At 37.2% G+C, this 16,574-nt stretch overlaps 1 protein-coding gene across 3 annotated transcripts in view; it reads right to left on the bottom strand.

The window, feature by feature from the left end:
- LOC131079440 (probable LRR receptor-like serine/threonine-protein kinase At1g63430) overlaps positions 1–16,574 on the bottom strand; it is a 171,365-nt gene that overhangs the window by 42,768 nt on the left and 112,023 nt on the right. For all 3 annotated transcript variants that reach the window (XM_058017392.2, XM_058017394.2, XM_058017393.2), the window contains exons 6-7: positions 9,061–9,177; positions 8,851–8,921 (exon numbers count right to left, since the gene is read on the bottom strand). In XM_058017392.2, the coding sequence (XP_057873375.1) occupies positions 8,851–8,921; positions 9,061–9,177 (188 nt within the window). The remainder of the gene's footprint in view (positions 1–8,850; positions 8,922–9,060; positions 9,178–16,574) is intronic.

Below are 16,574 nucleotides of genomic sequence, written 5' to 3'. Positions count from 1 at the left end.
TAATCTCCTTTTCCAACTTTTTATTCTTTTCTATCTCTTCCTTTAGCTTATCATTGACTGCCCTCACTAAATTGGTCGCATCTTCCATGGCTTGCTCGGAGGTAAGTGGACCAAGATCAAATGTCTCTGAATCATATTCTTCTGCCATGATCTCATCATCATACTTGTCCACCGCTAGTGTAACTATCTGTATCTTTCTAGAGCCTGTATCATCTCTGATCACCTTAGATATCTTTGTATCTTTCTTCTTTTCAATCCCCTCTTGAGACTTGCTTAGAAGACTTTCCAAATCGAATACTTGCTCCTCTTCTTCAACTACATTTCCCTTGTAAGCCTCTCTCTAAGCCAATCTGGAATGGAAGATTTTCCTTCTTTTACTTGCACTTCCTCAGTCAATGGCCGCTCACCTCTAAAAGGAGATGTCGCTTCATCATCATTTCTTTCTTCTTGCTGACCATTATCACAAACTTGGAGAGGAAGAGACTGACTCGATGATTGTTGAGGTGTCCTTCCTTTGTCTTGTTTATCATTCTGTACTGTGGACTCCATGGACTCATCTATCTCATACACCTCTCTTTGATCCTTTCCTTGACTTATCTCCTTTTCATGTCTAGAAGATGCACTAGAGGGATGATCAAGATTTACTCTTTGTTTCATCTTGGACGATTCTCTCTTTTCAGGTCCCTCCTTTCTCTTCGACCCCTTAGAATGAGAAGTGTTCTCACTTGCACTCGCCTCTCCTTCTTTCGTTCTTGTTTCTAAGTTGAATGTCATAGCTATGTTTTGTTCCTTCAAATTTTGATGTTGGACATCCACCCATCTGAGAGTACAACTCAAGACTGGATCCATCAATGCTCTCAAGTTTGCGACCTCTTGTTCATCCCAATCGATCTTCACCTCTTTGTCTTCTTTCTCATAGGAAGATTGAAGATATCTGCCATTGTCTTGTGCTTGATCTGCTACTCTATAAACTTTGCATCTCCTGATAAGATCCAAGGGCAATCGAGAATGCATCCTCTTCTTTATTTCCAAATCATCTTGAGCATTTATCCCAAAATCATCTACTTGGGACACATGCTTGTGTTTCTTTCTTCCCGACTGTTTCTTCCATATGACCACTAGGATCAAAATTATCTCTCGAAGCAAAAGATGTGAATGAGTAGAGAGATAGCTCCTTTTCTGCATCTTCAGCTGCTTGAAAATTAGGACAAACTTCAATTGAATTTCCAAGTGAAATAGGTATAGGGATACCATTCCCATGCTTATGTCTTGATGCCTTAGCACAAGTTGCCAACTGTCTAGTCACTTCAAGTAGTACTACTCTATCCGTAGGATATCTCGGCAACATATAAGGAGGTGAAGGACATCCATGAATTCTGATGTAGGTGAATTTAGAAAATTGAATGAACCACGCACCATGTTTCTTCACGAGCTCTTGTTCTTCTGGAGACAATCGTTGTTGAATTCCTCCTTATAGTGTCCTGGTGATATGCATTGTGAAAGTATCATTGACTAAATTGTAGTAATTCTTAGGTGGATGATGCAATTGGGCATAAGAATCACATACTCTTATCTCTTCGGGCCCTTTCCCAACAACTCCTCTGTGTGGTAGTCCCGCATACTCAAAACATCTGGCTAGAGAATATATAACATATGAGCTCATGTGGAATGACTTAGTAGGGACTAACCTCCTCAACTGCACATCTAGGTTGTTACTGATAATCCTGGCCCAATTGAACATCCCTTTCCCTTGAACGATCACTTGTATAAAGAAGAACATCCACCTGTTGAAAAAGAAAGCTTGAGAGGCACCTACAATTCGATTAAGCATGGTTATCAAGTCTCTGAACTCTTCTTGGAAATCAATTCTGTGAGGTGTATTGGGTATCTTATTTAGGCGAGGCCTACTCTTGAGCAACCAATTCTTATTGACGAAATTCAGACAAGTATCAGGATCATCTTCGTAGATAGACTTGGCTCCTTCTAGGCTCTTGTAGATCATATCCCTCTGCTCTGGAAGAAAGCTTCACTTATAGCTCCCTCTAAGAGATAGGCGAGGATAGTCCCATCGTTGGCCACAATTGTCCTTGAATGTGAATCATAGTGCCTGGCACATTCGATAGTTAGCTCATGACATCTGACTGCGGGAAGGAAACCTGCCGCCTTGATGATTCCACTCTCAATTATCTTCTTAGCTATGGGTGATGGCTTGCCAATGTAGGGTGCTTCTTGAAACTTCTTCACATTGAAGCTTCCTAAGTTGGTGTCTCCAATATTGCTCCATTTGGACGTGATCCTCGTCTCCAAGTCGTCACTCCTTTGATCTTCCTTAATGAGGGCTTGCCGAGTAGAGGATCCACTTGCCTTGGGGGCCGCCATTTGTCACCTATATAGATACCTTAAGTTAGGGTTTTAAAGGGATAGGTCACAAAGATGATTAAATCAAGACCTAAAAAAAACAGCTATGCCTATACTATGAACTTCAATTTGAAAATGAAAATGATAAGCCTTTAAAATTATGAATTTTCAAATTGATATCACATATGAATCAAGCTAAATCATGAAGACCTAACTTTAAAAAAATTATCTTTATTGAACTAAATCAGATCTTCATTCAAATTCCTTAAATAGATCAGATTGCACATACCTTAACCTTGATTTTAAAGATAGCAACCTGAAAAGATGGATAAATAGTGAGTGGCTGCTGAATTCACCTCCCTTCCCAGCGATGCCTTCACAAGATAGCTGTCTTAGACCTGCATCTCAAACATGTTAGAGCTTTCTTAGAAGAATCGGCATTCTCTTAATTCAGCCTCTTAAATCTGAATTTTATACCCATTGTTCCTTGAATTCGTACATTTGGAGAATTAGGTGTAGGTTTGAAGATTATTAGATTTGCATTGACCTGCCCTATGAAGCTCTGAAATTCGCCTACAAATCAGCTGCTAAAATTCGTCTCGTGAAGATTATAAGCTTCCTTCTTAGGGTCTGCAATGAAATCTGCTGATGAAGTTTCGCCTCCCAAGTCTGCTTTTTTAAATTCACTCTAAGGAAGAATTCGCTTGAATGAATGATGAGTGATCAAGGATCAACTCTCCTTTATAGGCGCCTTCACCTCTCCCTTAAAAAGACGACTTTGTTATTCATAAAAAAAATATTATTACACCTTCTCCAAGCTGGCCAACTTTGTTCTAAAATTTGAAAATTGCTTTGGTGCCAAAGGTGCATATTTAAAATTTTGAATCTAGCGAGTGTTTAATTTAGGCAAATTTGCTTCCTTAGTTGCTCAAAATAAGGTTTGATTAGAGATTTGAGTGAGGAATAAAGTGTTTTGAGTAAATTCACTCTTGTACCTTTGAAAGGGACAAGAGCAAACTAGTGTTATGAGGCTTGGACAAGCATTAAAACACTTTAACATCACCTTCATCCATGTTGTTCTACCCTTGAGGATTGCTAGGAAGGCATCTTGGAGGTCTCCTTGTGCAAATTTTGATGCTCAAAGGCAACTATAAGCAAACTTGTTTGTGTATCCTTGGAAGGATAGGTCCTATTGAGGAAATTTCACTCTGGAGCCTTTGAGAGGGTCAGGAGCGAAATTTTCCTATGCTCAATTTATTTTCCATTTCCTTCACTTAGCCTTAGATTTGTCTTTAATTTAGTTCAAAATGATATTCTTTCAATGCTTTAGGCGAAGTATGAAGTCTTTCAAAGAAGTTCGCTTTGGTACCCTTAGAAGGACAGGACCTATTGAGAGAATTTTGCTATGGACCCTTTGGAAGGGTCAGGAGCGAAATAGTTATTTGCACTCAACCTCTCACCATTTCCTTCAACTTTTCTTTTAGGCTTGGCTTCTTGTTCTTCCCTCCATCTCTATCAAGCCCATATGCCCTCAAAGTGGTGTCCACTCAATGCTTTGGGTGGGAAATTAGGCTATTCTAAGGATTTCGCTTTGGACCCTTTGGAAGGGTCAAGAGCGAATTTGCTCCTTTAGACTCAAATCCTTCACTTTCTCAACCTTCAATTGCTTCCACAACATGATAACATCCTAGTTAAGGCTAGAAGGCATAAAATTAGTCCAAATTCGAAGCAAAAGGGAGGATCCTATGAAAATTCGCTCTAGACCCTTTGAGAGGGTCAGGAGTGATTTTTGTCATTTAGCCTCATTCATCATTGCCTTCACTTCAATTCACTTCTTAAGGCAAGTATACATCAATCCTCCCTCAACCATGCCCTAGGAACAAAAACTTTGATTTGAACAAGGAAGAAATATGTGTTTTTAGGAGAATTCGCTCTGGAGCCTTTGGAAGGGTCAGGAGCGAAATTCTTCCTAGGCTCAATTCATCTTCCATTCATCCTTTCTTTGCCTTGAATGTAACTTATCAAACCTCCTTGTATCACCATCAAGTCAATTCGCTATCAAAAACAAGGTTCTTTTGGGTGCATTAGGTGAAAAAGAGAGTCTTTCTAAGAATTTCGCTTTGGACCCTTTGGAAGGGTCAAGAGCTTAGATGAATTTTGCCCTGGACCCTTTGAGAGGGTCAGAAGCGAATTTTGCTTTTCTAGACTCAATTTACACTCAACTTGCCTTGGACTAGTCTTTTCACCCTTACCTTATCAAGATCAAGTCAATTCGCCTTCAAAAACTCTTGGGAATGAATTAGTTCAAAGGTTTGAGCAAGGTATAATGCTTTATGAAGAAATTCGCCCTGTACCCTTTAAGAGGGTCAAGAGTGAAATTTCTCTTTTAGGCTTTAATTCACATCCCTTTTCGCTTAGGTTTGTTTTAGACTTGACTTTTGAATCTTTTCCTTGCCCTGCATGACCACCATTCAATGTCTCTAGTGAAGAATTAGGTCCTTTGGAGGATTTCCCCCTAGACCCTTTCAGAGGGTCAAGAGTGAAATTTCTCTTTTAGGATTTAGTTCACATCCCTTTTCACTTAGGTTTGTTTTAGACTTGACTTTTGAATCTTTTCCTTGCCATGCATGACCACCATTCAATGTCTCTAGTGAAGAATTAGGTCCTTTGGAGGATTTCGCTCTGGATCCTCCGGAAGGGTCAGGAGCGAAATTTAGGGATTAGTCTTGGACATCAACCAAACATTCAAACTTCATCCTCATTCATATTGCCCCCACCTTAGAACATGTTAACAAATCATCTTAAGGGGCATCTGGTTCAAAATGATGGATCAAAAGGACATCTTAACAATTTCGCTTAGGTACCTTTGGAAGGTACATGACCTCAAAAGGAATTTCACTCTAGACCCTTTGAAAGGGTCAGGAGCGAAATTCTTCTTTAAGCTCAAATTCTCAACTCTCTCTCAAATTTTCAAATCTACCTCTCACATCCATTCCTCCAAACTTGCCCTTGCTAGCCTTCGTCGTCCGCGCCTACACTTCGATCACATCAACTCAGACTCCACAGGAGGCCCTTGACAAAACTCTGGCCTAGCCACTTCACAACTTGACCCATACCCCTGACTCATCTGGACTCAAACTCTCAAGAATTCCTCTACAAAATATACATTCTCCGACTTTCTAAGGCAAAGTCTTGTTATTATTTACATCAGGGTTTTAGGCAGAGAATAATGACTTCCCCAAGCTTAGGCTAGACTTAGCCCTAAAAGGAACCCTAGGCAAGCTCTACGAAGGAAACCCTAACTTACCTAACCTAGGCCATCACTAACTCACTCAAAACACCTAACAAGCAGAGAAAAACTAAGCAAAGAGAAAGCAAGACCCAAAAAAGAGAGGGTGTCCCCATTTTGATGGGGCGATGTGTGAAAATGGTCACAACAGGTCCCCATTTGCAATGGGGCGTCTATGTTTGCAACATAACAACCCCGACGACAGAATGGTGAGGAAAGTGCATCCAAAAGTATGAACGAGCCTGCAAACAATGTAAATCAGTCCACCAAAACCACTATGGATTATATGGTTAGGCCATTTCAGCCAATCTTTATTAGAAGAGAAGAACTCCATAAGCCAAAGATGAAGTGCCAATAGTTGACAAAATTACTACACACTATGTTGATTATTGAGCTCTTCCTTAAGAGATTTGGAATGAGCTATCCATCAATCAATTCATTAATCAAAAGAAACCAAAAGTGGGACTAGAAAAGAATAGAGGCCCCAAGCTCAACAAAGGGACTACTAGAATGCATTGGGAAAATTAACACTTTCCCCATTTGTTGGAAGTGGAAAGAGCACAACTCGTGCACCGATTCAAAACTTGGATACATAGTTGTCTCTAAGGCCTATGGCGAATATAAAGCCATTAAATTTTTCATACTCATCCCCGAGGCCTATGGCAAATATGAAGCCATTAAATTTGCAACTCTTCATCTTGAAGGAGGTGCCCATGAGTGATGATACCATGGGATAGTGACTCAAGGCCCTGCTTTTATAAACTCATATAATAAGTGAAATGTAGGAAACAGAGTCTAGCCTAAGAATGCAAACTAGGAACCATTTCCAAACTCTTTCATTATGGAACAACCAATTAGGCATACTCAACAAAACAACTTGAACTAATTGCATCACACCCATAAAGGTGGATCCTATTGTATAAATTAAAAAGAGGCATACTCAAAATTATTCCATAGCACTTTATATGATTGTAAAATCAAGTGCATCTAACATAGAAAATGGTTCACCCAATTTTGGATAGAAAATAAGTATCCACACTTGCTCTAGAAATAAATAGAGCCATTCCACACATGGACAAGTGACTGCACAATTTCATTGAAATGGTAATCCAACCTCAAAGAAGCAACCTTTTGTTGGAAGGTTGGTGCCTTCGTCCCCTTGGTTGTTCAGCGTCGCCGTCGAGGATTTGCAACATGGATTAACCACCTCCCATGGTTTGTTCATCTATGGTGTTTGTATCAGATGTTAATAGGTCGATTTTTTGGTGCAACGGAAAACCTTAGGCCAACAAGTGGTATAAGATCTCGGGTCACAAGTTCAAATCCCTCAGTTGCATTGGGGTGGCGGGGGGATTGTTGGAAGGTTGGTGCCTTCATCCCCTTGGTTGTTCAGCGTCGCCCTCGGGGATTCACGACATGGCTTAACCACCTCCCCTAGTTTGTTCATCTCTAGTGTTTGTATTGGGTGTTAATAGATCGATCTTTTGGCGCAACAACAAACCTTGGGCCAACAGCTTTGTCTCCTTTGCTCCCCTGTAAGGTTAAGATGTAACAGCCCCTTGTTAGGTGGTTGGGTAACACTCCCCTCCAAAAAACATAGATATGAATTTCAACATCAATATCAAGATTTCGACACAAGTTCCAACCAAGGGAAAACTTCTAGCACCATCACCAAGTTGGAGTTGAGTTTGTATCAAGTGCTAATTAATGCAACCATCTTAAATGTGGCATGAACTTTCTTGTAACAGTTTAAAAATATATTGGTTCATCTTGTCGAATGCTTATCCTTTTCTACATGACAATTTTGTGATGTGCATGCATATACAACTGAAACAAGGGTAGTAGTTGTCTTTTAGAAATAGATAATACACATTTCATACATCTCTTTTCTTTAGAAAAAAGAGGAAAATCTCACATAGAAAACCTTCACAATAATGGAATTATGATTTCAGTTCTTACTAACCATGTTGCCTTCTATATGCATATGAAATTATATGATATATTCATTCTGCAAGATGTTTATATTTATCTACATAAAATTGTTTCTGCTTACACATTAACTTCTGCAATTTAGGTTGTTGTAAACTTGATTGCTACTAGTCTAATTTCCATCTGTATCATAACTAAGAACTCTCTGCAAAGTTGTTATAGACAAACTATCTAACAAGAAAGCTCAGATAAAGTGTTCTCTAAGTAAAAATATGGTTCATCTAGGAAAAGAATTAAAGTTTCTCCAAACTTTCTGCTACAAAATAATAATAAAAAAAACACTTTATTTTCTTTGTTTTGAACTTTTGTTCAAAGAATGGGCTAGCTATAGAGAAAATGTATTGAAGTACCACCGTAAGAAATACAAGACTGACAAAACTTACAAGATTATTATTAGCCATCACATTAAAGCCCCAGCAGATTTTTGACTGACTTAATCTGCAGAGGGATATGTCTGGCTTAACACAAGCCTTCAACGCCAATTTCTCACATGTAACAAACCTGAAATTCTACACTTCTACATCTACTAGTGATCATCTATTACGCAAATTGGGTTATAAGTTTGTTTCTAGAACAAATGCCCCCCTTATCTACATTGTTAAAGATTTACGACTCCTGCGGATGCAGATTTTCCACAAATACATTTTCTCTGCTTTTTATATGCTGTAGGAGTCAAAGCCTGACAAGGCACCTTTAGGTTTAAAATGATAAAGACTCTATCAACACAAAAGAAATCACTCAATTCTAAAATTTACTTCTTGTTTTCCTTCCCACTCATAATCAAAGCAAATAATCAGGAGCACTTGCACATTTATCCTTGCTATTTCAATCCGCTAAGTTTCTTTAAATTTATCCTTGCTATTTCAATCCGCTCAGTTTCTTTAAAATAGCCTAAAGTCATTTGTGAAGGTTGAATGTAACATACAATGGCCTGTTCATCCTTTATATGTACTTGCACAAACAATTCAAATGTTTCAACAGTATAGGCTGTACCCATTTGTAGCCTTAAGAATAAGACTGAATAAGACTAGAATAAAATAATAAATCCTAAATATGATGATGTTCTTCAAATGAATAACGTGTTTCTTAATCATTGCACAATTTTGAAAGTGATGCACCAAAGAATGAAACAAAAGAACCACATCAAAGCAATGAAACAGCAAGCCTTACTGTGAATCCTACAATGAACAAATAAAAACTAAAGCATCTCATACCACATTGATCTAGTGGACGCTGATGCAGATTTGGATCACCATCTTGCAAGCAATTCCAATCAAAACTAGACCTTCATTCCAACATTAAAAACTTGATTGATGAATTTATGAAATAAAAGCATCAGGAAAAAAGATACTACATTTGAAACACGTTTAACATTACTAAAAATAGATTTTTGTGTTTAATAGAAGGTACATTAATGATACAACCTTGGCAAGTATTTCAAGCATGTTGGTATTCTTCCAACAAGAAAGTTATGAGAGAAATTTGCATCCTTCAATTGTTTTAAATTGCAGAGACTAGATTTTCTCCCCTGTATACCATACCTAACAAAAGAATTTGTAAACATTGTTATTAGCTTTGTAAGGTTGGATGCATTCTTATTTAGAAAAAAGCTCATGTAAAGAAATGCCATGAAAAACATGTAAGAATATCGCAATCTACAACATATCATGCACAAGAACCATTTAAAACTTTAAAGAGATTTCTTGCATGTTACTTGAGGTCATCTCTGATTCCCAGACTTTATGTTTCAAAACAAACTACATCTCATTGTAATCAGTAAGAGACATAACTGTATTGAATGAAATAGAATCAAGCACTAAGCTATGCATGAAAATCCTTGTTAACAACAAAGCATATGATATATCCCAACATTAGTAATTATTACCTCCTAGAAACAAGTGCAAGTAGAAATATTCAAAGCAGCTCAAATGGTCGACCAGGTTTACAACAAAATTATTCATTAATCATGCTCTTGTTGGCACCAAAAACATATTTTGTCAAGGACCAAATCAACACTTGCAAACTGAGGAGGCACAAAGGTTATCAATAGCTAAAAAATTGCAAGTTTTGATCAAATCAATCTTTTAACCAACAATTGTGCTTTCTTAGTGATTAAACTGCAAATTTTTGGTCAAAAAATGGTTTCTGGATCAGGGTTAGGGTTTTTCATAGACTTACAACATTTTTTTCTGATTTTTTCTGAACCCCTAACTCAATCTTTTGTTGATCTTATCCTGGTTTAATCACAATAAAACAAAAAATAGTATCTTTTGGTTTTCTGTGTTATTCCAGAGAAAGGTTTTTGCAGCTATATCATAGACCATAGATTTTAATCTAAGTTGCCGGTTTAGGTTTGGGTTCAGATTCAGGTTCGAGGACTCATGCAATGTCCCTTGTAGAGACACTTAAATTCTGCCTATAATCTAAAAGATTTAGATGTCCAATATGGCAAGGAACTAATAGCTTTAAATCAAGTTGTATAAATGGATATGGATATCAGCTATGTCACCTTCGACTTACTTTAGAACAACTTTTAAATTGAATTGATTAACAATAATCTTGATTGCTGAAAACTTTGATTTTAATAGAAGAAGATAGAATGTAATCAATAATGATGCCACTCCTCTTATATTGGATGAGGCCAAATCTGATATAAATTCTAGAGTTCTGTTTGATATTATGTAGTCTGATTTGATTAATGGTTTGAGAATCGCTGCTCCTGAATTATATCTTTAAGATCATGCATTTGTATGTGTGAGAGGATATGCCTCTATCTGAATCGCTGTTCATGAATAGATCCTTATACCCCTGTGGTTTCCTTGATGCATTGTCTGAATATTCTCTATGCACTTGTGCGTCCTTAGCCTTGTAATAGGTGGATCATACGCCACTCTTACCTGAATGGTTCGTAGGCTCTAAAGAGCACTTCCGATCTGAGTTCTTATATTCCAATTTACAATTCTTCCCTGTCTCTTTTGTGATCCACAATCCTCCTCTAATAGCTATCGAAAGGGCATGATGTGAGGAGTTGTATCTCACAGCAGCCATGTCTCTTTGCAAACACTTAATTAATTATGTCTCTAATCAGCTTCATCATTGTTTACTAACAACATCATTTGAGTTGACCCTTGATCGAACTTAGTTCTTCCTTCTTGGACAGCGATATCTTGATCTTAATTATTTGATGTGTGCGCGTCCTTGATTTGCCATGTCATGGGCCGATGGCATTGTCCTTGGTCAGCTTGCTTTAGGAAAAGAGGGGGGCCATTACAACCCGGTTCACTAGTTCGGCAAAATTTTGAAAATGGGTTTTGGGTTCGTTTAAAAAAAATGTAAAAATCATATCCATATGTATGTATGTATGTATGTGTGTGTGTGTGTGTGTGTGTGTGTGTGCATGAAATAAGATTAGGATATCACATAGCATCATATAAACAACAAAACCACCATAAATTTGTAGTCAAAGCATCATGATCATACCATATGCTCTCGCTCTGACAAGATAGGTCTAGCTCTTGGAGGAGAAAGGAAAGAGTGAGATAGAGAGAGGTCAAGAAAGGGAATAGAGGAAGAGTGATAGGGAGAGAGATAGGTCTAGAGTTTAGGGTGGATAAAGTGAGTGAGATAGAGAGAGCGAGAGAATGCTCATAGGATCCTGCTAATTATTGAAATTTGACTGTCTAAAAATTTATAAGATCTTCTCAAACCTAGAATTTGCATTATAACTCCTAGAGATCTGAAACCACTGTCAAACATCCCATCAATATATACATTAAATATAACTTAAAGTATAAGAAAGGAAAAAGACATATTTAAATGTTATATTTCAAGTATATATTTTGAGCGAGTCTATGCAAGTCTCATTTCTATGGTTTTAATGGTCTCTATGGTTTTAATGGTCACTTTAGGGGACTCTTGGCATTACAGTCAAATTGGGCACCAAAAGAGGTTTAAAAATTGCAAATTTTTGTTTGTTATTAACACCAAGGCATTTGGGTTTGCCTAGGTTTGCCCATAACGAACTAAGCCCCAAAATGGCACACCCTGCTTGAACCCATTGATGAACCAAACTCGGATCCGAATCGAGTTTGAATTGGACCTGGATCCGACACCCCAAGGGATGAACCCTACAACAGAGGTTTTGATAGCATGGCAGCTCACCAACAACACACAAAACTCCAAAGTTCAAAAAGGAAAGAAATAGTAAATCTTGCATGGAGATTATGAAAAATAGAGATTCCTTGTGGGTACATTGCAAAAACAAAATACTAGTGTTTCTCTGAGTTTCCAAGGATGGCAAATTTATGCACATATTTCCAAATACATAAGGTGCACATTCAATCCAGAGGGCTTGGATTGCATTTACTTAGATCCCAAAGCTGTCTTGGGTGAACAAAACAAAGAAACTAGTCTTCCTCCCATTGCATGCCCTAACAATATCACTCTAGTTTAGCTACATTCCTCTTTATTTTGATTGCAAAAGAGATAAACCATTTGGCCTCAGGACATTCTTGGGATAGCTTGGCGCTCCCAAATGGAGGACACTTTTAAGGGATGTTCCTCTTGCAAAGGGGGCATCCCTAGGATGTTGCCATTTTTTTTTTTTTTTTTTTTTTTTTTTTTTGGGGGGGGGACAATGGGCGTATGTTTTGTCCTCATCCTTGCATCCCTAAAGCATCCCCCTATTTTTTGGATTGAAACTTTTGATTGTTTTTAAATTATAAGGTTCGTGTTCATGTTCGAACTCAACAAGAAATTGGCCTACATTGGAGGTTGTCTAAGATTTTTGGGGTTGTGACTTTTAATTTTTATAGGGAAGATTATTAGGTCCCAACAATTCTACAAATATTTCACCAACAGTTTTGGTGCACTTGGAGGAACATGGATTTCATATTGAATATCAATTACCTTGAAAAGTGACACTCTTGTTGTATAACCTAATTTCAACTTGTTAGAACAAGATCAAGAGAGCATCTCTAGTAGTTTGAGGAGATTTGTGTTCAACTACAGTGTGAGTTGCACAAGGGAGCAGTGTTACAAGACTCGCCTAGACTCAGCGAGTTTGGGAATCTCAGTTGTCAAGTACTTGCTTGCCTCCCCAAGTTTGGGAGATTTCCCAAATTCACTGATTCTAGGTGAGTCTAGAAGGATAGACTCAGCCATTTTAGTTACTTTTAAAAATAAAACTTACAACCTTTTAATGTTTGTTTGGTTTATGACACACCCATCTAGTATATACAAAAAAATATGAAAATGGTGTGTGCTATGAAGGTCTTCATTTGGGCTTGGTGGCAGGGGCTTCCGCCCCTCGACCCCACCATGTATCACGATAGGGAATGTGCCAAGGGCACTACCCCTAGACTCCGCTAGGAGAACTATTCCCAAACCCCCATCAAAATATAAGTCTAAGCAAGTAATATGCCAATGATGAGTCATTATCATAAAATCTACAAAATACATATCCCCTATTGAAAATCTTTAAATCTTCACAGTCAAAGCCACAATAAAGGATTATCCTGTTTCATACATTAGACAACTTGTTCACTATACAAGGATTGGCAAAGGCAAAGTTGGCATGCTACAATCAATGTACTTCTAACTATAAGTTAAGTCATAGTCGGCAAGAAATGCCATTTTCATAATGCAAAAATGTATCAATCATGCCTTGCGCAAACAACTCAGAACAATCCCATCTATTAGTATCCTAGCTAAGGTCAAACTAGAGCATAACCATTTCTCTTATTACTTAACCGTTACTCTTTGTTAATAAGCTTGACAGCAAAACATGCAGTCTTGAAGGCTTCAAGAAAAATCTCATAATAAATTCCTCACTTGAATATACAAACCAAAGCAAATATCATGGCTACATCATCATCCAAGACCTATCTTAGACGCCAACGCATGACTTGCTATGATGTTGGGATGAGTAATGCAAGCTCCTTTAAGCCATAGAATTATATTTTGAGTTTCGATATTTGTTTCAAGGCCATGGATTTCATATTACACAAGTTTTGTATACATTTGACAATATTTATATATCTAAATGTGTCATTTCCTTCAACTAAAATTTGTGTTTATACTTATGTGATTGATATATACTTGTGTATATGATCAAAGTAGGTTCTATTTGATGAGGTTATTGTGGATTTAAGGTTTATTTATTAAAGGATGCATGAAACAAGTTTTAAATCCTTTAAAAACTTTGAATTTCTTTAGTTTTTTAAGTTGTCAAGTTTGGGCACCGAGTCCAAGTCCAAGTCAAAAATCAGCTTGTCGAGTCCGAGGCAAGTCCAAGTCTTGTAACACTGCAAGTCCAAGTATTGTTACAATCATAGATGGGGACGAAGTGATAACAAGCATAGAAACAATCAATAGGTATCTCAAGACTAAATAATCAAGCTTCTCTAAGCTGGTAAAGAATCCAACTTTTTATAAATATGGAATATAGTTATTTGGAAGCTAAGTTACTAATTCTAATATGGTGCAGGTACAAGTATTGGAACCAGATACAATTGCACGACAATATGTATGTATATACATATGTATATATGTATAACTGCATTAATTTACGACTTTGTGAGTACTCGCCAAAGCTCAGGAGTCCTGACTCCTAACGGTGGCCAAGTCAACTCACAATGGACACACAAGGTGAGTTCTAACGAGTTTTGGCAAGGGCTCGTATGAGTTTCTTGCTAGGACTCGGCAATTTTTGCAATTGGACTCATGAGTTTTGGAGGACTCTCGGGTCCACATGGGCGTGACCAAGGAGCTTTATAACACAAAAAACTCATTTTTTTTCTATTTTTTTTGCTCTAGCTTGTCCATTACAGGTTTGAAAAGGGAAATAGGAAGGGAAGGAGAGGAGAAGAGGAGCATTTGAGATCAAAAAAGACACAAGTAAATTTTAATCTCTTTTTTTTGTTTTCTTGTTTTGAAAATTAGAAAAAACTTGAAAAACTAGTGGAAATTCTGACAATTTTTTTTTCATTTCCCTTAATAACCTATTTCCTAGCATTTTTAGCTTAATTTTGAATTCCTTTTTTTATCAAATGAATGCTTATCAATTTTCTTGCTGATTTTTTCCATAACCCTACTGATTTTTTTATTTTTTCATGTTAAAACAACAATATCAAGTTCAAGGTCAGCACAAAGGCCAAGTAAGAAAGACCTTGCATGGAAGTATGGGATACCGAGAGAACAAAAGGGCCAAGTCTTTTACATTGAATGCAGTCATCAAATGACAAGTGGAATTAATAGATGAAAATAACTTGGCATTGAATGCAGTCATCAAATGACAAGTGGAATTAATAGATAAAAATACCACTTTGCTAAAACACCCGAGCAGAATGTGAAGATATGCCCTGCACCGACCACGAACATTTTAGAGAGATGAATGCCCTTCTTGTTGAGTATGAGTTGAAAAATCAGAAAAGAAAATGCCAAAGGAAGCACTAGTTGCAGTGATGAGTCAAAATGTATCTAGTTCTAGGCCATCGGATTAATTTGCTAGCCTTGGTCCAAGCATTCATCATCCACATTCATCTATTGGTGAGTCTTGAGGATTCTTTTTCTGCTGCTAGCTAGATTCCTTCATCATCACCCAATTTCTTTGTTCCACGCAATGTTCTAGGAGCACAACCTTCACTTGAAGTTACCTGTTAGAATAAAGAAGAAAACCATGAGGCTAGGATGGCATCAACAAATTTTTGGTACTATAATTATTTTCCATTCAATGTGGTGAATAACCCATATTGAGAAGGTTTGGTGAATGCATTGACAGTTGCAGGTAAGGGGTTTAAGACTCCAAAATCTAGAGAATTGAGTGGACCAGACTTACAAGACTCTGCAAGTCCAGAGGTGGGTTGGCTCTACAAAGTCCAGAAGCCTCTCGAATCAGACACGGTCGAGTTTGTCTAAGTCTAGTCAAACTCGCCGAGTCGTGAGGGTCAAACTCTATCGCAGCCAATCAGCAAAAAAGGCAAAAAAACTATTTATATTTTCAGGAAAAACACAGATACCCAAAAGAGATACAAGGCATTTATATAAAAGATCCCTTAATTGAAGCTCAAGTATGCTCAAGAGTCTGCAGATTTCATTGTGGAAGAAAATGATGGCAAAAGTAGATTCTTAAAATGTTATATATGCCATGAAAGATGGCAAGGCTTCAAATTGGAAATTGAGAGCCATAACCTAGAAAGCAAGATGGTGATCAAGAAAAACTGACAATAATATCTTTCAATATAGCAAAAGCAAAGGCAATAAATTTACTTATTTGGCAATAAATAATGATCTAGGGGTTTTACATTTGGAAGGTGTCCTGCACAAATTTGATTACTATCCTATCCCAAAGACTTTGAAAGTTTCTTGGTGGCTGATGCCCTTGCCTACTCTGCATATTTTTCTGCCCACCATCACATCTATACTTAGCTTGGCATTTCAGTTTTCACTGCTTTTGTTTTGTCTTTTTCACTCCCCTCTTGTGATTTTCTCAGAAGGTGGGAGCATTGACTTGCACTTTAAAATCCTTTTCTATTGTTACTTACTTTGGAGGAAGAAAATAGTACTGTCTTTTCCTATTTTATTTTTCAAGCTCAAATGCCTTGTATCTCTTTTGAGTATTTGTGTTTTTTCTATTCCATGAATAAAGAAATAGATTTTAGATAGAAAATAGTTTTGATGCCATGGATTACATATTCCATGAATTTTGTAGACATTTGACACTTTTTATATTTCTAATGTGTTATTTAGTTTAACTTATTTCCTTCAGCTCAAGCCAAAAATTTGCATTTATACTTATGTGATCAATGTAAACTTGTGTATGTGTTCAAAGTAGCTTCTATTTGATGAAATTATTGTGTCTTTAAGGTTTATTTATTAAAGGATGCATAAGACAAATTTTAAATCGATAAAAATCTTTGAATTTCTTGGGTTTTTCAAT

The sequence above is a fragment of the Cryptomeria japonica genome, chromosome 8 (genome assembly GCF_030272615.1).
Source record: "Cryptomeria japonica chromosome 8, Sugi_1.0, whole genome shotgun sequence".
Taxonomy (NCBI): Eukaryota; Viridiplantae; Streptophyta; class Pinopsida; order Cupressales; family Cupressaceae; genus Cryptomeria; species Cryptomeria japonica.
The sequence above is the reverse complement of the archived record's forward strand: the minus strand, read 5'-3'. Positions and strand labels throughout refer to the sequence as shown.